General features: G+C 39.8%; 1 protein-coding gene across 6 annotated transcripts in view; it reads right to left on the bottom strand.

The window, feature by feature from the left end:
• The window catches only part of PSIP1 (PC4 and SRSF1 interacting protein 1), a 43,236-nt gene that overhangs the window by 3,096 nt on the left and 18,879 nt on the right, over positions 1 to 21,261 (bottom strand). For 5 of the 6 annotated variants that reach the window (XM_054178066.1, XM_054178068.1, XM_054178065.1 and 2 more), the window contains 10 exons: positions 17,372 to 17,479; positions 16,221 to 16,283; positions 13,122 to 13,242; positions 11,512 to 11,587; positions 10,490 to 10,715; positions 9,605 to 9,720; positions 7,363 to 7,418; positions 6,498 to 6,568; positions 2,261 to 2,362; positions 1,351 to 1,564 (listed from right to left, as the gene is read on the bottom strand). In XM_054178066.1, coding sequence (XP_054034041.1) covers positions 1,351 to 1,564; positions 2,261 to 2,362; positions 6,498 to 6,568; positions 7,363 to 7,418; positions 9,605 to 9,720; positions 10,490 to 10,715; positions 11,512 to 11,587; positions 13,122 to 13,242; positions 16,221 to 16,283; positions 17,372 to 17,479 — 1,153 coding nt within the window. The remainder of the gene's footprint in view (positions 1 to 1,350; positions 1,565 to 2,260; positions 2,363 to 6,497; positions 6,569 to 7,362; positions 7,419 to 9,604; positions 9,721 to 10,489; positions 10,716 to 11,511; positions 11,588 to 13,121; positions 13,243 to 16,220; positions 16,284 to 17,371; positions 17,480 to 21,261) is intronic. The other variant, XM_054178069.1, reaches the window with a different exon arrangement.

The following is a 21,261-nucleotide window of genomic DNA, read 5'->3' as shown; positions in this document are numbered from 1 at the left end:
AATTCTTTTAAACTTTAATTGGAGAGGTTACTGGTTCCATGGATTCTTGTTTACTCTCAGCTCCACCAAATACATATGCAGTTAAAATATGCCAAACAGTATTTGTAAATTGAGAATATGCAATTGTCAAGCTGGGAGGGAAAAAAAAGCACTATGTAGCATTTGTATTTAGTGAAGTCAAAGCAGCAATATTTAACCTCTTAAAATTGCTGTGATAAACATGTGTTTGACTCTAGTATTACAAGCTGGTGAGTTTAGAGCAGACTCACTTCAAAATGCTACTGTAGTAGCTGATCTATTTAGACTTGCTCAGAATCAGTTCTGAACTTGAATGCCATGCAAGGAATTCAATGAAACTACGAGTTCTGTAATCCCTTGTTACAGCACAGTCTGAAGCAGTACTTGAGTTGAAGTACAGGCTTCTGCAGTTGTGCTTCATGAAGACAGCAAGGGTTCAGCAGTTCATTTTAAACAGAGCATTAGTATGAACACACATAACCAGAATTTCCTTCTGTAGCAAACAAAGAAAAATCGACAGTTTTCTGAAAGCTCTTCTCCTAGGATTCAAGTTCAAAGTAAACAGAATGTGCTCCTAGTAACTGTGGAGGTCAAGGATCTTCAAGGACTTACATTCATTTACAACACAGCTTTCCAGTGTCTCTGTCCCATTCTATTCCTCTATGTAAAAATGTAAGTCTCTCTTTTACTGCTTTACTTATAACTGACCTATGTTCTTGTAGAGCATGCTCACTAGGGAGAGCTTCAATACCACACTGTACTTCTACACACTCTTCCTGGTTCATCTGAAATAATGCTGCTAAAAGCATAAAGGCCTGTTTGCCCCTAAATAGTGCTTATAGCTTTACATTTAAAACTGAACCACAAAAGATGAGTCACAGAAGTGGCAGGTAAGCAGATAAAAACTGCTGCTGACATGTAGCATGCGTGATCTGTAAAGAATCTAGTGAATGAAATGAAGCAGTTAAAAGCACAGGCAGAAAGCCTAGGCCCCAAAAGGCTACCTAAGGAATGGAATGCAGTATGTTATTCTGCCTCATGTTTAATGCTTTTTCTTTTTCTTTTTTTTTTTAAATTATTGTTATTATTTCATGAGGTTAGAGAATTTGCAGAGAAGTTAAAAAATGCTAAACAAGTCCTTCCCTTAAGGCAATAAAGGTAAAACATCCATGGAAGACATACCTTTGAACATCAATCTTTGCTATAGCAGTATAATCCTTAACTATTTTAGATACATAAAGGTTTTAAAAGACAAGTAGAATTCCTACATCAAGGACAATCTGGCTCAGACACTGATGGGCCTGACAAGAAACTAAAAGCACAGTGACAAACCTGTTTGGTCCTTTTCATTTTTTTTGTTTGCTCCTTTCTTCCACTGTTCTTTGGTTTTGTTGGCTTCCTCATGCTGCTTCTGTTCAGCAAGTGATTTATTTAGTACTTGGGAAAGAACAGAATCTCCTTCCCCAACCAGAAACATGGTCTTGAACTTGTTGTAGAGCATTGTAGATTTCTCCATGATAACTTGGCTAACTTTGAATTTCCTTATCTGAAATCCAAGAAAGAAAACTAATCAGCTCCACTTAAGTATTTTAAACACCTATGTAATTCATCAGCTGCTAGATGAAATTCTTAATTTAACCTCAAATAACAGACTTCCACACTCTCCAAAATATCACAGAAATGACAGAACGGCCCAGGTTGGAAGAGACCTTGAGAGATGGCCTGGTCCAACTCTTTGTGGGAACGGGAGCCCGGATGAGATTATTAAGCACCCTGTCCAATCACATATTAAAGACGTCCAGTGATGGGGACTCCACCACACCCCTGGGGAGTTTGTTCCAGTGCTTGACTACTCTCATGATAAAACAAACAAAACTAAACAATACCCTTTTTTTTTCAAATTGAGATGGAACCTCTCCCAGTGCAACTTGTACCCTCTGCCCCATGTTTTCTCCACGTGGCTCCTTGTGGAGAGGCTCTGTCCTCTTTGTAGCTGGTGAGATTCCCCATGAGACTTCTCTGGGAAGAAAAAAAACTAATCCCTTCAGCCTTTCCTTATAGGACAAGTTCTCAAGCCCTTTAATTACCCTCATGGCCCTCCTTTGTTCCTTCTCTGGTCTGGTCCCTACATTGTTCTTGAATTGTGTTGACCAGATCTGAACACAGTATTGCAGAGGTAAATAACACTGATACCATTTTAAGACAATACCCAGGTTACTTTGATTAATATTGCAGATCTCACCTTCTTTAGAGTCAGAATCATCTCTGTATGTTTCTGAGCTTGTTGCATTGTGACTTGAAGGGATGCAAGTTCATCAAGAGCCTCAATGCACCTGTTCACATCCTGTATATAAACATGAAATTAGTTTGAAAACTTACATCTTAAAAATCCTTAATTAGCCATACTGAATTAATTTCCATGCTCAGTGATACCTTCCTGTAACACACTTAATATTTTAGAACAGTTTGTACAAACTTTCAAACAGAAGTTACTGTAAGTTGCTGTTCAGCTACTTCCATAGCAAAAGACAAGATGCTGTTTCGATAACATACTTTAAAATAATGATTTGCTACTTTCAGAAACACAAACTCAAGCTTTTTGCTACTTTCACAATTCCAGCACTTCCACGCTTGAAGCTGCTCTCTTTCCTAGACACAATTCTGCCCAAGCGACTTGCCACTGAGAGGAAAGTGAAGCACCTCCAGTGAGCTGCAGGTAACATGCAGAACTGTATCTTTGTAGATTTTTCAGTTAAAAGTGTGACAAATAACACTATGCAGGACACCCAGAAGTAATGATGTGATCTTCTGATCCATTTCTAAGTACTATTGTATTAAAGTCTTCTTCCTGTAATACTGAATTCTCAACTTCCCTTATCTTCAGCTAGTCTTGCTTATTTTACTTCCTATTTAGAACAATTTATTGCCAGCACAAGTCACAAAAATACTCATACCTTCTACAGAGTTGTTGCTCCTGTTCTCAACACAAATTAGTATCAAAACCCCAAATTAAGATATTGGGACTATGCTCAGAATTCTTATCATGTTTACTTGCAAAGTACAGTTATCATAAACTAAATGTCCTGCAGTATTCTTCCCAGTATTCCAAGATATGTGCTCCATTACACCTCAGAATCAAGCGGTTTGGGGTTTTTCTGGTTTCCTCTCTCTCTCTCTCTCTCTCTCACTTTTTTTTAACTGGTTTAGGGGAATTCACTATCTGGCTCAGGACAGAGTGATTTATTAAAGCCAAACCATTAATTTGTGAAGTAAAAGCTTTCTAAATTTTAGTTACAGTGAACTATGTTTTTAAGAAAGAGTATTGCCATAGACAGGCCACATTGGAAACTAAGGTTTCCTGTTTAATGCTGCTGGGTTAGCCAGATGCCATCCAGTTGCTCCTCTTTCCCTCCTCAACAGTGCAGGGTGAGATATTGAGAAAGCTCATAGGTTGAGATAAAGACCGAGGAACTGCTTACCAGGTACTCTTGTGGGCGAAATAGTCTCAACTTAGGGCTAGATTTGGGTCATGATAAACAAACACAAACATTGCATCAACACTTTTCCTTTTCCCCTTTCCCATGGTGCAACTTCAGACTCCCCTCCCTAGCCCACTCCTAAGCAGTGCAGTGAAGGCAGATGGTACATCACAATTCCTCTCCACAATTTCTTCCCTCTCATATTCTCCTCAGTCTGCCTTGGGCTCTCCACAGGCCACAGTGTCCTTTGTGGTCTCTTCTGCATGCTAGAGGTGAGTACTTGCTCCAACAATATGGACCACCTCCTCCCTTCACTGACCCTGGGGGTTCCCTTTGCTGTTTCTCACTTTCTTCCTTTCTTCCTCTCTCTGCCCAGTGTGTTTTGCCTTTTCTTAAGTTTTCACACAGGCACTAGAATCTTGGTTTAGGGAATCAGCCATTCCCTGCAGTGGGTCCCCTGGAGCCAGCTGGAGCAGATTGTCCCCAGCATGGGGCAAGCTCTTTGCTCCCACCACAGAACCTTGCCTCTGACATCCAACACTACACTTGAGTTCCTGAGTTAGAGCAGCTTCATGCTTCTCATACCACTCTGCTTCAGTGACACTCGTTGTCTCTTCATACAAAAGTCACTCAAACCAAAGGCTGAATTGCTTTCAGCTGTATCCATGCAATGGTACTCTGAAAAACACTGTGTGAACAGTTAGGGGAAGTCCTCAGACTGATGCCACTCTCACACCTCTCCTTGGCCAGTTAACAGTGGTAGTGAGAATTTTCTTATTTTCAGCAGTACATAAAGGCCACTATGCAATAAAATGTTTTCAGTTGTGTAAATAGAAATGGACTCTTGAAAATATGCATTCCCCTCCAGGACTCCAAATAAGAAAAGAGACTACTAAAGTGTTTTTGGTCTGGTCCCATGATTTGAAGTTTCAGCAAGAGATCAAAACCAAGCAAAACCAACAAAATAAGCTTTACGTCAGAAAACCTGGTGGTAAGAAACAGAAACAAATTAAAATAAGATTAAAAAGATACAGCTCTGGTCCTTCCCTGTTTTCACTGCCCAACCTTAGCAGTGGATTCCAAAATGTGTGAATGTAGTAGAAAATACGAGCTTGCTTTATGACTCTCACTGTAAAAAAAGCTTCTTCTAGGTGTAAGAAGTATTTTCTGTATTGGCAACAGTGTTCATTGCCTTTTGTCCTTTCACTGAGAACAGTCTGGATCTGTTATCCCTTTATGCACCATTCAGGTACTGGTATACAAGAAGATCCCCCTCCCAACCTTCTCTTCTCCAGGATGAGCACTCCTAGCTCTCACAGATTCTCTACCTCTCCTTACAACAGATGCACCAAGCACTTAATTCATCTTCATGGCCCTTTACTCTGCTCCCTACAGTATGTCCATGTCTCTGTTGTACTGAGGGCCCAAAACACTGTCTCACCAGGGCCAAGCAGAGGGAAGCCATCACCTCCTTCGTATTTTGGCAACTCTCTAATGCAGCCCAGGAAGCTCTTTGCCACCTGTATCACAAAATCACAATACTGATTTATGGTAAACTTGGTGTCCACCAAAACTTGCAGCCTCATTTTCTGCCAGTTCTCTCCAGTCACTCAGTCCTCAACCTGTGTTGGTACATGGAGCTATTCCTCTCCAGGTGTAGAACCTGAACTTTTGTTGAACTTCATGAAGTTCCTGTTAGCCCATACCTCCAGCCTGTCCAAATCCCTCCAGAAGGCAGCACACTTAAACTTTTCAGTTTTGTACCATTTTTAAACTTGCTGTGGGTGTGGTCTGTCCTATTATCCCAGTCATTAATGATGTTTTAACAACACTGACTACTAATGAGTTGCCTTTACCTAGACTTGCTGCCACTGATTGTAGTGTTTCGTGCCCTGTAGTTCAGCTAGTTTTCAGTCCACCTTGCTATCCACTTACTTTGTCTGAGGCAATTTAAAGTCTATGAAAGACAGTATCAAAAGGATTATAAAACTTAATCTGTATTAACAACTGCCACTACTCTCCCTCATCCACCAAGCCAGTCATCTCACAGGGTGTCACCCTTGCCAAGCAAGATTTCCTCTGCATTAATGCATGCTGACAACTTCCAGAGATCATACTGTTCTTCATATTATTGGAAACAACTTCCAGAAGGAGTTGCTCCACCACCTTCCAAGGGATCCATGCAAGGCTGACTGGCCTGCAGGTTCCCAGGTCCTCCTTCTGGAAGATGAGGGTGACATTTGCTTTCTTCCGGTCCTCAGGAACCTCCTGCCACTCACCAGGACTTTTCAAAATTACACAGTACCATCCAGCTCCCTCATCTTTCCTCCATTTACTCCACATCAGGTCCCTCTTAGTTTAAATGTTCCCTGATTTGATCCTTGTCCACTAAGCATCAAGTCCTTCCTGTTCTAGACTTTGCGCTGGTCTCAGGGACCTGGGATTCCTGAAATGAATTGTACAAAGAAACTGAGGTCAAGAAGGCAAGACATCCCTTCTCTGTTTTCACTTGATCCCCCACCTCATTCAGCATCATGCCCTCATTTTCTCAGTTTTCCTTTTGCTGACAAGACACTTGAAGAAGCTTTGTTGTCTTTTCATCTCTCTCCATATTTAACTCCAGATGGGTTTTGGCTCTCCTAAGCTCATCCCTCTGTGCTTGGACAGTATTTGCATAACCATCACCTGTCCCTGCTTCAACTGGGGCCTTTTGTGATTCTTCATGGCTCAGGCAGAGCTGGCACAGATGCTATTTGAACATTTCCAGTACATAATTTATTATGAAGTATTTTAAAGCAAAACCGATTTTACTTGCTGACATTGATCTTTTAATGCCCACAGTCACCTCATTTTAGCAGCAGTTACCTTTCAAACTGAAAAAAATCCTTTTGTTCTCAGAATGCTAATTAAAACCAAACATATGTGCCAAGTATTTCCTACTGAAATCACACACATAAATCAGTTTTAAAAAAAAACAACAAACAACCCAACAAAACTTACAAGATTATCAATTTTCAGGGAGTTCTTAATTTCTGCATGTATCCTTTGAAGCCTAGAATCCATTGATGTTTCTGAAGATTAAAAAGAATATGCATGAATACCCAGATATCGATCGTTTCATGTTCCGGGATTTGGATAGGATTCAATTATAGCCCAAACAGATCAAAATAAAATGCTCTCAGCACACGTGCAGGTTTGCAAGGGGAATAACCATGCTGAATCCCTATTTGGATTTTTTCCACACCCAAGCAGTTTCCTCCAAGTTCAATCCATCTTGGATGGGTTTGCATTTTCCCCACCCCGGCCAACAATGGTTTGGTTAGACACCCTGCCACTGTATCTGTACTGTACCACAAACTACATACAGTGGTTTGGATTGCTCTTAAAGATGGGAGAACTAAAAAAGGAATGGCTTATCCCTATGAAGGTCAGTTTGCAAGCGTGGGTTAGAAGGCAAGACCATAGTAATCTGAATCTAAGCCTCTTGCTTCAAAAGAGCAAGCCTCCTGCTTAGTATCTAAATACTTTCAAGAAGTCCCTCAGATTATTATGAGAAGGCAGAAAGAAAAAATGGAGGGAAAAATTAAAGTCATTCGCTTAAAAGAACAAGTTTTTTGTTTCTTGTTCACGAACAGAAGAAATCATTTGAGGTTTTAAACATCAAATGACAGTAAAATGGCAATAGCAAAGACCTGTTCTGATGTGCTGAAGAACACAGAAAAACACGAATGCACTGTTTCAGGGACCTGGGTTTGAGAGCCCAGAGCCACCCTTAGCAGAAAATTATCTTATCCAGGCAAATAATTCTGTTCAAACTTTAAGATGCGCCCCCCACAAAAAAAAAGTTTAGCTTTTTTAAACTAACCCCTCTTCTTCTCCATCTTCTTAACTTCTGTTTTCTTGCCTTCTTCTTTGCTCTGCCTATCAAAAACATGAAAACATTTTTAAAGCATTGTGAAGTCTAGTTTCCAGTTTCACCCCCTCCCCCACTTTTCAGATGAGATGCAATGTTTTGAATATTAACTCACTGAATCATCTGCATGCAAAACCACAGAGAGCCAAACCCTGGGTTTCCAAGACTTAAAGTAACAAAATTAGTTAACTGAGATACTGTTGTTAAATCCTTCATACTGGAAGGCTGTTCTCCCTAGAAGCAGCAAATGGATTTTAAAGGCTGAAAGGGTTTTGAAAACAAGCCACATTTCCAGACTCTACTTTGTTTTGGTTGCATACAGAAATTGGCACAATGGCACTGCACTCAACTAACTTATGGATAAAGACAATATTTTTATTATGATGACAAGAAGAATACAACTATTTGTAACATTACTGTGGAGAAATCAATTAGTCACAATAAGTCACATAGGAACAGATTTTCCCATATAATTCATTATCACTGTGTTAAGTATTCTATGACTAACCATAAATGCATCAGTGACATTATTCTTGAAGCAAGCCTTAGTAAAGGAAAAGGATTTGTGACATGCTCATTCTCTACCTGTATCACTACCATAAAGCTGAGACTCAGGAAGAACAAAACAAAACTTGCCTCCATCTCAGAACAAGCAGAAGTCTTTCAAACAAGCTTTTGAACTCTTTGTATTCAGAGATCATGAATTCCTCAGATTTGTCTTACCGAGGGGTTTCAAAGCCTTGTTTTAGAATTTGCATATTTCAGTACTTCATGACCAAATATTCTGTGATTAATTTTCTTTCTGCCATGGTAATAAGCCCCCTAAAATATCCAGGCCTTCATGTCTATTATCTTCCATGTTCCTTTCACACTCTACCCTACTCTACTCTACTGTTACAGGATTAATAATTTTACAGTACATAGGACTATTTAACTTCACCTGGCAACACAAGTTCATGCCATTTAAATGGTACATGTAAACCTTGAGTATGCACAGAACAGTGTATCACTACTAGACTGCAATCCATACTAACAGAGTAGCTACAAAGACCAGAAAATAGAAACTATGCTGATAAGAAAAGTAACCAAAACAATATTTTTCTATATTCAGAGTATTAGCAGAGGAACTTCAAGACAGCACAAAAAGAAGTCTTTTTACTTTTTATCAATATTGGGTTTTGTGGCATTAATCACCAGCTATAATTAAATTCATTATGCATTCATTAACTGCAACTTCTTTATCTTACTGAAACAAGCTCCATCCAGCCTCCAATACATAAAATATGGCATTATTTAAAGGCAGAGATTTGATTATTATAACCAAACCCATATATAACAGATTGATTGCATAAATCAATCAGAAATGTCAGATTTAAATAATGATATATTAAGAGTTGCAAAGATGCTAAAGAAAGTTTAGTATCTCTGGAGCTGAAAACGCTCAGGCACATAGAGCAACTAAAAGAGAAGAAGGGGCTAGAGAAGAAAAAATGCCAAACAAACTAGATTCTTGTTAATAAATGTAGAAAAAGAAGGTGAAGGGGAACATTATCCTCTTCCTTGCTGATCTGCCTGTGTCCCCACCATCCTGCTCCTGTTTTTGGCATGACTCATTTGTGAGAGTTCATCTTCCACATTCAGACTGCTCTTGGTATCATTCCACTGGCTTTGCAGTGCTAGAGTAGAACAATTCTTTGTTTTTGTCTTGTTCTGTCTGATGCTGTGTGCTCCAGCTGTCAGACAGAAGGAAATTTTTATTCGGTAACTGTATGCATTCCACAACCTGACAAAAAAATCCATAACCTTGGGTTAATAGGTCATACCAGTTCTCAGTCTGATGTATTCTGAACTTTGAAAGAAAAATACATGGTTGTCCTGGACAATTTTTCACACTTCTTAGGTTACTTCTAGAAGATGACTGTTGGTGGGTTCTATTTAGAAATTCTTAAGACACTGAAAGACTGATATAACTTAATTTCTATGCTCAATTCTTCCCTGCTTCCCACAAAAGAACGTATTTGTTTAGAGGAGTTTTTTACCATCCATTTAAAACCAAGTTAAACTAGACAATAAAAGAGTGAGAAAAGAACAGAACACCATGTGAACCAGTCTAAGTTTCTCAGATATTATCTCCTCCTGTTAATTTCGAAGTCATCTTATAGCTTGCAAACACTGTATGTTAAAAACTACTCACAATTCAGATTCTGTCTGCTCCTCTTGCTTACGCTTTCTTTCTACTGCTTCTCTCTCATGTCCTCTTAGAATGTTTCTTCTATGAGCTGCCTGAAAGCTTCTTCCCCCTCTTTTCTTCTATTTTTTTTAAATTTTAGGATTGGAAAGAGAAAAGCAAGATTATTAAAATCACCATCTCTGTAAACAGGTAAACCTACCTACATGAAGTATCTCTGAAGAAACTCTGCTCCATGGAACAACCTGACTAGGTCAGGCTTTTACACAACTCCACATACCAACAAGTTCTGAATTTCCTTAGTCCTTTCTCTCTGTTATTTCTAATAGAAGGCAAATATCCTAAGCACCAGAAAAATTAACACATTCTGAATTTTTGGCTAGGGACAGCTAGGGACAGTTGCCATCATTGAAGGTGTTCAGGAGGAGACTTGATGGGGTGCTTGGTGCCATGGTTTAGTTGTTTAGGTGGGTTGGATGTGATGATCTTGAAGGTCTCTTCCAACCTGGTTTATTCTAGGTATTCTATTCTATGTATTTACACCTTACAAAACCTTGATTTCAGGACAAATACTCTCTTAAACATAAGATGGAACAAATAGTCTGCATTCCAAGGAACATAAATGGAAAAAAGCCTTCTGACAAAAATAAGTTAATGCTGCTTTTAATCTTTAAAAAGATAAGCATCTCTGAACAGATATTTTTCTTAGAAAATGCCAAGGAAGTTTCTTAAAGAATTATTTAACTTAATGAAGTTCTGCAGCTTTTATTCTATATATCTAAATTAGCCAGTCATGGGGCTTTTACTAAGATCTAGCATTAACTTCAAGAAAGATATTCACTGATGCTAATTTCTTTTATAACAAATGTTATCAGGAAAGTAAAACTATACCTTGTCACCTTCTTGCTCTTCTCCATCATCTTCAGAATCAGAAGCTGAGGTGGAACCCACTTTTGGAGCACTTTTCCTTTTAGGTTCAGTCTCTTTCTTTCCTTCTTTTTTATCAAGTTCCTTCTTTGATTTATCCTCTTCCTTCTGACTTTCCTCATCTTTTTTGCCTTGTTTTTTGGGTTTTTCTTCTGGTCCTTTTTTCTTTACCTTCTCCTCCTCATTACCGCTATAACAATAATTGCACATTATTTCTGTCATCTACAGTGAGTTTAAACCATCACATTCTGCTAACTCAAGGAGGTTGTGTGTTTTTTTTTTCAATCACAGAATGTTAAAGCTTATGATGTTAATTTACTCTCAGTTTACTTAATGACTCTTCAAAAAATACTCATCCTTTCCTATAGTACACAATCTATGCAAAAAAAAGGAAATAAATAATAGGGCAAAGGCCTGCATAAAGCTAACATTAATAAATGTGCGTAGATCCAAAACTAAGAAGTTAATGCTTTGTTGTTCTCCATGTGTGTATCTGCACCATGAGTGCATATAGTGTAAACCAGTTTTATAAAAGTACACTTAAGGTGCACATATACTAAACTGCATCTCCCCATCTATACAAAACTCTGCCAATATTCAGCTTTTCCTTCAGTTATGAGCATCACAAAGGATTTGACACATGAACTGAAGAGTAAACCCAAAATTTAGGTAACAAATAGTGTTGGAATTCCACCTGGAATGATTTCTGAAAGAAAAACTTACCAAATATTTTTTTAAATCAGTGTTTTAAATCAGTAATCAGTTTTTGCAAGATCTTTTCTGTTAATAAACCTCTTTTTCTCTTCAGTCACACAGATCATCTGTCTCTGGTTCCAGAAATGTGCTACCTGGAGTTACTACGTACTAGCTACCTGAGCTGTAAATAATAACAAAGTAGACGGTAACTCATACTGAGACTTAACATAAGGAACAACACATTTTACAATGAAGAAGCCTTATATAAGAAACAAAACAGAACAACTCACAAGTCACTTTCTGAAAGACAAGGTGGTTTCACCAGCTTGGGCCTCCCTCTTGGTTTTGGAACTTTTACTTCAGAAGCTAGTGTTTATATAGAAATAAGAGGTTAGTCCACAGCCACCACCTGGGTCCTTGTCTATGAGGAAAGATTCTTTCTCAACTGACAGAAGCTACACACAATCAAAATACATACCCTAACTTTGCTGTTTTGCTATTAAACAAAATGCAAGTGTTACCTGAGTACCAAACTTCAGTCAAGATCTCTTTGAAAAACTGAAGTATTGCTAGATATTTTAGCTGATTGGTAAATTAAAAACTATGGGTTTTTTTTCAGCCACAGGCTGCTACTACCAATTCTTGTGGGCATTTTTTGCACTCTGTGCAGTTACAAATTATTTCATGCATTTCACAACTAATACAAACCAAGTCTCAAAAAAGAGAATGTGAAAATCTGAAATCAGAGAATGGAAAATAGTTTTGTGTCCACATTTACACTGTCTGCCATTATTTTTAGATGTACCATAGGCCTTCTATCACTTTTCTTGATAACATACCACTGTTGGGAAGTTCTACAACCTTGCCATAGTAAAGAGCAAAACTCTGCATTTCCTTAGATTCACCATACTGTTAGGAAGAAGACAAACACTGTGTCTGACTTCTTAGCACACATCCTTCAGATGCCCCAATACCACAGTGAGTATGTGGTAAGGAAGCCTAATACTCAGTGTTTCAACTTTTGTTGGCATTAGGACCGGGTGCTGACAAGCAAAAGATGCAAGCATCACACCAGCACCAGAAAAGGCTGCATAGTACATCTTACAGAAAGTTATTTTATACAGTAGGTGAAAGACAGGTCTTAAAGATCATCTGCTGCTTTTACATGCAGTAATTAGGTAGAAAGAAACAAGATGTAAAGATAAAAGCACATGTACATTTAGCATACGGCATGGGGTGAGGGAAGTGGGGGGCAGAGGGGAAACTGAAGTAGCAGTTAATGACCAGTTCAAAAATATCTGCAACCTTACCACCAAAATTCCAATGAATTAGATCATTGCTATTTTGAAAGAAACAAACACTGCAGAATTATCAAATGGTTCTAATTAGACATTAAAAAAAAAAAGTTAAATCTTTTCATGTGCCTATCAATATACAAAGAGTTCTTTAGTACTTCAAACATGGGTTTGGGCTCCTGGTTTGCTTTTACTGTCCTCTGAGCTCCACATACAGGCTAAGTGTATCTCCAGTTCTATGGGTATTCTAACTCAGTTCAAGTATTTTATAGAGCTTGAATGAATATAAAGTTTTATGCACAAAGAACTCCTACTGTGTATCTACAGTTTATCAGCATTCTATGAAGAAGAATTTTGTAAAGGGGACACTTGTACTCAAACCCAACAAGTCTTAGTTAGACAACAGAACATTAATGCTAAGAATTTAAATCCATTCATGTTTCAAACACACCACTTTGAAATTAGGTATTTCCTCAATACAACCTACTAGCAAAGATTGCTTCTAGCATGAGAAAAGCAGTACTTCAGCAGAAAGAGACAGCTCCCTAACTAACTCTGTGAAGATAATTCTGTAGTGGAAAATTCAGGTTTTCTCTTATAGTTACCTGCTGGTCTTCCTCTCTTGGGGCTTACTTTTGGAGACACTGGCACAGGACCTGCTGCTGCTGGTGCCACTCCTGCTGTTGCCACTGCTGCTGTTTCATCATTTTCAGTTTGTTTTTCGGCCTAATTTAAAGAATGAATTTCACAAGTGAAAGAAACATAGGGCATCAATTTCTTAACTATTTTCTCAAACAACTGTTTCAATCTTCTCAAAATGCATCATTATGTTACTGCTTCTACACAAGGAAAAAAGTTTCCAAATTTAGTAACAGATTTAAACATCACTAATTTCACCCTTTCCACACCATCATTACCTCATACAGTCATGTTTCATATAACTTCAACCAGCCCATTCATCTTAAAACAAAAAACCTATCTTTATACAATAAAATTAAAAATGAATTGTCAGTATTTTCAAGATCACCATAACAGCAAGCCAAAACCCAGTTTCAAGCAGGTAACTTCATATTTTAACCCCTATATATATACACAAGTATCCTTCTTTTAGATGCTAACTTCTCCCCTATCTGCATCAACACATCGATCCAGTAGAAGCAGGTGTTTTTTCTGAATAGCTTCATCTATCTTTATAACCAAATGCTCTGAATGAAAAAGGCTATACTGAACTGCACTGACTAGACATAGTGACTTTCATCTACATAGCCATTTTAGGGAGGTTGGGCTGTAGTGACAGCTAGAACTTAGGACAAGAAAAGAAACTGAGGAAAGGATGTATGTGTCCCTGCAGAATCTTCTAGAAAGTTTCCTGGACAACAATTTAGAAAAACCCCAAATGGAGAAAATACTCACAGAATTTATTGTCCTGGATGCAAGGACTATCAGCTAGCAGCCACAGAAAAGATATGGATAAATATATATGTATCAGAATATTCTTTGTGGGCACTTACAATAAAAGACCTTTTTTTTAAAGAACAAACTTCAATGTAGAACAGAGTAGACTGTGCTTTCCATCAACCCATAGAAAGTCTTTAAATGAGGACATAAAAATGCCTTTTTACAATCCCATGAGAGCACCATGTTTCGCAAGGACAACAACAAACATATAAAGCCATCGAATTGCATTGCCAACCCTCTTTTCTGACCCACAAGCACACACCGCATCCCTTGAGATACTGGTTTTATGCAATTCAGCTGTGGCCTGTAATAATACGACTTTCTCACTTAACTCCTTGCTACAGCCAGCACATGCCAAATACAAGTCTGTCAGCTGAAGACAGCAGTATGTGACAGGGAAAACTTTAGGTCCGTGGTGCCTTACAATGCCAAAACCTCCTCACCTCAAACAAAGCAAAAGAAAACACACTACAACCACAGGATTTGAGTACTTTGTGAAAAAGCAAAGAATGGGATCTTTTCTCATCTGTGTGCACAAAGTGCACTGTTAGCACAAAGCTGGGAGGATTGGCTGATGCACCTGAAGGCTGTGCTGCCATCAGTAAGACACAGACAGGCTGGAGAGATGGGCAGGGAGAAATTTAAGTAAATTCAACAAGGGCAAGTGTAGAGTCATACATCTGGGAAAGAACAAGCCCATGCACCAGTATAGGTTGAGAACTGATCTGCTGGAGAGCAGTGCAGGAGAGGGACCTGGGGGTCCTGGTGGACAGAAGGATGCCCATGAGCCAGAAATGTGCTCTGGAAGCCAAAAAGGCTAACAGCACCCTGAAGTGCATTATAAGGGGTGTAGCTAGTAGGTTGAGAAAGATTCTCCTCCCTCTCTTCTCTGCCCTGGTGAGATGGCATCTGGAATATTGTGTCCAGTTCTGGGCTCCTCAGTTCAAGGACAGGGAACTCATTGAAAGAGTCCATCACAGTCACAAAGATGATTAAGGGAGTGGAACATCTTCATTACAGGGAAAGGCTGAGGGAGCTTGGTCTGTTTAGCTTGGAGAAGAGGCGACTGAGAGATGACCTCATTAATGCTTATCAATATATGAAGTGTGAATGCCAGAAGGACAGGGCCAGGCTCTTCTCAGAGGTGCCCAATGACAGGACAAGGGGCAATGGATGCAAGCTGGAGCACAGGAGGCTCCACATAAACGTCAGGAAAAGCTCTTTCCGCTGTGGGGGGTCACAAAACAATGTAACAAGCTGCCCAAAGGTGTTGCAGAGTCTGCTTCACTTCTGGAAACCTGCCTGGATGCGTTCCTGTGTGACTTACACTAGGTGATCCTGCTCTGGTAGAAGAGTTGGACTAGATTATCATTCAAGGTCCTTTCCAACCCCTAACATTCTGTGATTCTGTGATCTGTGAGGCTTCTCTCCCATTTATAAGCTGAAATCACATATGTGCATAGTCACAGACCCCTTTTCAACTTCTTGCTGTTTCAGACTAGAAGCTTTGAATTTCTTTGTAATTTATTTTTAAAATAAAGCATTTTTTAAGTTATATTTGTAACATATTATCCTTATTTTTTTCTAAGAGTATCCAAGTAAGTATCTTTCCTTCTCATGAAGCAAATTATACTCAGCATGCTACTTATATGATGGCCATACTATGGTCACAGTTACTTCATGCTCATCCCATTCCTGCTGTCAGCACCAGTGTTATAAGTCAAATGGTTTCAAATTAAAAGTAAACCTTGCCCCACTTTAAAATAGTTTTCTGCTGGGTCAGTGCCCTGATCTAGACTGCTGTGTGCCACATGAACGTTAAGGCTGGGTCACGCTGAGCAAGCGGCTGGAACTGCCTCTTTGAAAGTATTTTTTCCTGAGGCTGAAAAGACCACAAAATCAAAACCTCTCGAAAAGGAAGAGTATTTCAGACATTATTTCAGCAAGATGAAGATGTTAAAAGAAATTTTACAGAGCTTCAAACCAGACTATTTTATTAGTGGTCTAGCAAAGGTTTGCATCTTAAATTCTTCTTACTTGCAATGGACTGCATTAAGCTCAAACAGAGTTAAGACTTCTAGAACATCCTCTGGGAAAACTTCTAAATGACTGAAAGATTTGTAGGAATGTAAGGGGGAAGGAGGGTGTCAAGCACTTAAACGTATGCATAATGTTTCATTAAAGAAAATAATATTTATTATCATCACATCCAAAAATTCCAGTAAGGTAATTAAACTTACTGTTACCTTTCTTTTTCTTCCTCTTCTAGCAACTTTAGGAATAGAAGAATCATTTGCTTTCACCATATCCTGTCAAGATTAAACATGGTGCTAAGAGTCTTAACAAAACAAAGGTGTTTTTTAATGATTCTAAGCTTTTTGCACAACTGAAGCCTTTGGCACATAACTTAGACAAGAATCTTGTAATCAGGATTTTTTTTTCCTGAAAGGTAAGAAAATAAGTACTAAGTATTATTTTAAATAAGGGTATTGGGGCAGATGTAACAGCCCCTTTTGTGTGTGAAAGACACACAAAAGCCTGACAGACACCTAACAAGAGGCTGAGGCTTGCTAGAGGCTGATAAAGTTCAGCTTGGTGCCTCTAAGACATTAATTGGTGCTTCTGCACCCTGGCTCTTACCCTGGGTTTTCATGGGCTTAGGCCCCTCCAACTAATCAGAAATGACCACAGTGCACCCTCAACTTACAGTATAAATGAAGTCATGCTATACAGACATTTTGGGTTGGTCTCCCCAACACAAAGCAGCCTGGCACTTGGATCCTTAGTAGTACCCCTAAGGATACTTTGATGGATTGAGTGAATACTCATCCCCACTCCAGTGAATGTATATTTTCAGGAGGTTTCCCCTCTGAGTGAATGTGTGCACATTTTGGTTCATTGTTCAAGAAATAATATTCCTTAAATCCTTAAAATGTTAAAGCTTATCTGGCTGTGCAGCAGGATATTCCCCACTAACATCCAAACTTGCATATTAACTGAGTTGGAAGCAGTGCACAGGAATTTTTGTTACAATAAACCTACATTTTCGGGTAGCTGCTGCTGCCTGTTTTGTTCACACCTTTCCAACAGGCACACAGTCCTGTTTCAGTCTGTCTAAACTCTTCATGTAGTCTTTCTAAAAACTACACTTGGATTAATGTGCAATAAAACACACTGTCACACCTATTTTAATTGAACTTATAGACAAGCCAGACTGAAAGTTTCCTCTCTGACGAAAGCTTCAACTCCTGTTAACTTCAATGAGAGATAAAAACATTTGTGTTTTATGTAATTAAACAGCTCCTGAGATTGTCACAGCAGTAATAACTAGCTTCTCATTACTCAATCAACTTAATATTAAGATTCTCTTTAGTACATAGATAAAGCTTTCACATACTTCTTTACTGCTTTTTTCTGAAGGTAGGTCATCTTCCTTTGAAGTATCCATCTCCTTTTCTTCCATTTCAGCTTCTGCAGGTAAGTTACTATCCCCTTTAGGGGACAGCTGCAAAGGGAGTGGACAAAAATGCATTAAAAGGTATTTACTATTAAAAAGAACTCAATAATGGTCACCAGGCTGCTTTTCACTTTAAACAGTTTGAGTCTGTTTAATGTGTACCTTTCTCAGACACATATTAAAAGCCTAAGGCAGGACCACAACCGCAGATGATTGTCGGAATAGGCCAAAATACCACAACATACAATGGTGGAACTTAAACTCTACTTTGTATTCATAATAACATAACTACCTTTTGTTATCCTATCACCATTACATGAGTACTTCTAAACGCTCATGCCAACACTCAACATTTCATCTGGATCACTGTTTGTCTGTTACATACGTACAGCCAGCCACATCAGAGATGGCACTCAGCAAGACTTAACCCAGTTAGTGTCATCCAACCTGTACCTTTTTCCTGTTTTGCTGTGTTGATTTTTTAATTTTTTTTTTTTTTAAATTAAAAAATAAATAAATCTTAAAATACTAGTTTTTGTTTCAGGTGGGCAGTTAGCACCTGAATAATCAGGAATTTGTAATAATCTACTTGTAAATAACCAACATCTCCTTGCAGCCTATGTACATGTTTTCCAGGTTTTCAGTTCATTCTCTTAACTTCAATGCCATTGCCTTGTCCCACTTGTGAAATCTCCTATTAAAGCAGCTACAATTCTTAACATTTCAGCGTTGAACAAAGCAGCTCAGGTGCAAGACTGCTGTGTCACACTCCCAATGTTGTGGTTTTAAGCTCAGCTACAGCTAAGCCCCAGGCACAGCTCACACAACCCTCCCCCATGCCAAAGGATGGAAAGAAGAAATTTGGAGCAAAATGCAAGACCCTTCAGGCCATGAGGGTTTAACAGTACAGTACAAAAAATGAATTAATAGGAATAACAACAACAGTAAAGAAAGTAGTATGTAACAAGTAAGACAACATAGGACACCCTGATCAATGTGCTTCAAAACCCTCAGCCGGTCCCTGCCTGCTCTTACAGCAAGCATATCTCTGGTATTCAATACCCCAATGGCTGGCTCAACTGGCCCCTCCAAACTTCCATGTGATGGAAATTAACCCTTATCCTAGCCACACCCAGGACATTATCCACCCCTTATTCTATACCACCCATGTCATGCCCAAAAAAGGTATTTAACAATTCACATTAAACAACTTTATTGTCTGTACTCACCCAACATTAAATCACCTTGAGGTACACAATAGACTTCTCCATCCTCCTACATCCACCCACCATGTGCACACAGCTCCTTAAGCAAAAGTGGTCCCATAGACAGTTTAAGCTTTGTGAGGGTTAACCTAGACTGTCTTCCCTGCTATGTTCTTCATATGTAGTAAGGAGACTTTGTCCCCTTCAGCTGTAAGGGAGTTTTAACTAGCCAGGGCCAGCTCAGTCAGATGATCCTCTGGCATTAACTAACCAGGTGACTGGTGCTAAATGCTTGTCCCAGTTTTTAAAGATCCCACCTGCTACTGTTTCACTGTAGTTTTTGGCAGTCCATTGTAGTGCCACGCTTTTCAACCCAGCTGTCTGAGGCTGCTTCAAAATTGAGTCCCCTTGTCTGACTCAAATTCTCTCAGAGGTGCCATGTCACCAACCACTTCTGTGGCAGCTCAAACTCCTTCATATGCTGCCAATCTCTCTTTCTGAGTTGGAGTGCAGCTGACTTTGGACACTTTGTATCTCTAGCTCCAAAATCCTAAGGGTCAGCCTCAGGTCACCCCAGATGCTCTCTGCCAAAGGCTCCACGTACAACCATTCTTCCTGGCTGCAGTGTAGAGCACTCTTCTAGCATCTTGTACTGCCTGAACTGGCCCAAGAGCCACTGCACAAGCTCTTTTTTTCATTTGTTCTAAGGTTTATGGTGGCTCAGTGCCCCACCAAAAATTGTTCTTCTTCCAGGACACTTGGTTGAGAAGGCTCATGATCAAGATGTAGTTTGTGATATGCATTCCCCAGAAACACACAATGCCCAAGAAAGCCTGGGTTTCCTTTTTACTGGCTCATGGAGGCATAGCTGCTATCCTGATAATCACATCCATTGATATCTGGTGATGCCCACTGTGCCATTTTATCCCTAGACACTGGATCTTCTGTGCAAGTCTGTTGATGACACTTTGATTAATGGCAATACTGGCCTTCAGAAGGATTTGAATGATTTCCTTCCCTTTCTCAAGAATTGTTCTTTGATGCTCCATGCAATGATGTCATTAGCGTATTGTGAATGTTCTGGTGCTCCACTCTGTTCCAGAATAGCCTGGATCAGTCCATGGTGAATGGTGAGGCTATTTCCACCTCTGGGGCAGTCAGTTCCAGGTACACTGGATGCCCCTTCAAGTAATGCAAACTGTGGCCTGCACTCAGGTGCTACAGGAACACAGAAGAATGCATCAGTGACAACAGTTGTGGTGTATCACTTGGCTGCCTTTAGCTCCAGATGGTCTAGCACAGCAGCACTCATCACTGGCGTAACTCATTCAGGCCATGGTAGTCTATTGTCAGTCTACATTAGACTTTTTCACTGTCCATACTGGCTGCTGAAGGGCGAGTAGGATATACTGATCATCCTTGGCCTTCCAACTATGAATCAGGTCACAGATGGGAATCGGGGAGTCTCAGTTAGTGGGATACTGCCAGTGCATGGCTAGGTAGCAATTGGTACCTGCTATTCTTAACTCTCAGCAACCCCATCACTGAAGGGTCCTCCAAGAGATCAGGCAAAATTGGCAACCATTTATTTCCTTCTGTCTCCAAAGCAGCTACATAAAAGGCCTACCAGTACCCTTTTGGGTCCTTGAAATACCCTCCTCTGAGACTGTCCATGCCAAGGATGCATGGGGCCTCTAGGCCAGTCAAATGGGGGGTTTATGTCACTCATTGCCAGTTAAGGTCACTTTAGCTTCCAATACACTCAGCTGTTGGGATCCCACTGTCATCACTCAAATGTAGATGGGTTCAAGTCCTCTATAGCTTGATGGCACCAGGGTAGACTGTGTGCCAGTGTCTACTGGAGCCTTACACTCCTATGGGTCCGACATGCCAGGCCCCTGGATTCACACAGTTGGATCCACACAGTCCAGTAAACCTGACTGCCCCTTTCCTCTACCTGGCTGGAGGCAAGGCCCCTTTAATCCTGCAAGAATCACTTGTGAAAATGACTTGGAGGTTCCTCAAATAGAATTAGAATGAAGATAAGCCCTTCTACCCTCGTAGAAAGAACGTCTGGTCAATTGAGGAGAATGTAGAGATGCAACAAGAAAGATCAAGGCTCTCTTGGAACTGAGTCTTGCCAGGGAGGTGAAAGAAAACAAGAGCAGCTTTTTCAAATACATCAATGACAGAAGGAAGAGCAGGGAAAAGGTGGGTCCATTACTGAATGACACAGGAAATACAGTAACAGAGGATGCAGAGAAGGAAGAGTTGCTGAAGAGTTGTTCTTTACTCCTAATACTGGCCCTCAGGAACCCCAGTCTCTGGAAGTAAGGGAGCAGAACTGGAGGGGGGACACTCCACTAGTCTGTCACGACCATGTTAGAGATCCCTTGTACAAACTGAAAACACACAAATCCATGGGCCCTGATGGGGTGCACCCATGAGTTCTGAGAGAGCTGTTGCTAAGCCTCTCTCCATCATTTTTGAAAAGTCATGGAGAACAGGAATGGTTCCTGATGACTGGAAGAAAGTAAATGTCAATCCAGTCTTCAAAAACGAGCAAGAAGGAAGACCCAAGTTAACTACAGACCAGTGTGGTGGTTTCAGGCTGTGCCTTTAAAA

Source organism: Dryobates pubescens, chromosome Z (genome assembly GCF_014839835.1).
Source record: "Dryobates pubescens isolate bDryPub1 chromosome Z, bDryPub1.pri, whole genome shotgun sequence".
NCBI classification, from domain to species: domain Eukaryota; kingdom Metazoa; phylum Chordata; class Aves; order Piciformes; family Picidae; genus Dryobates; species Dryobates pubescens.
Note: the sequence above shows the minus strand (reverse complement) of the source record. Positions and strands in the feature narration are given on the sequence as shown.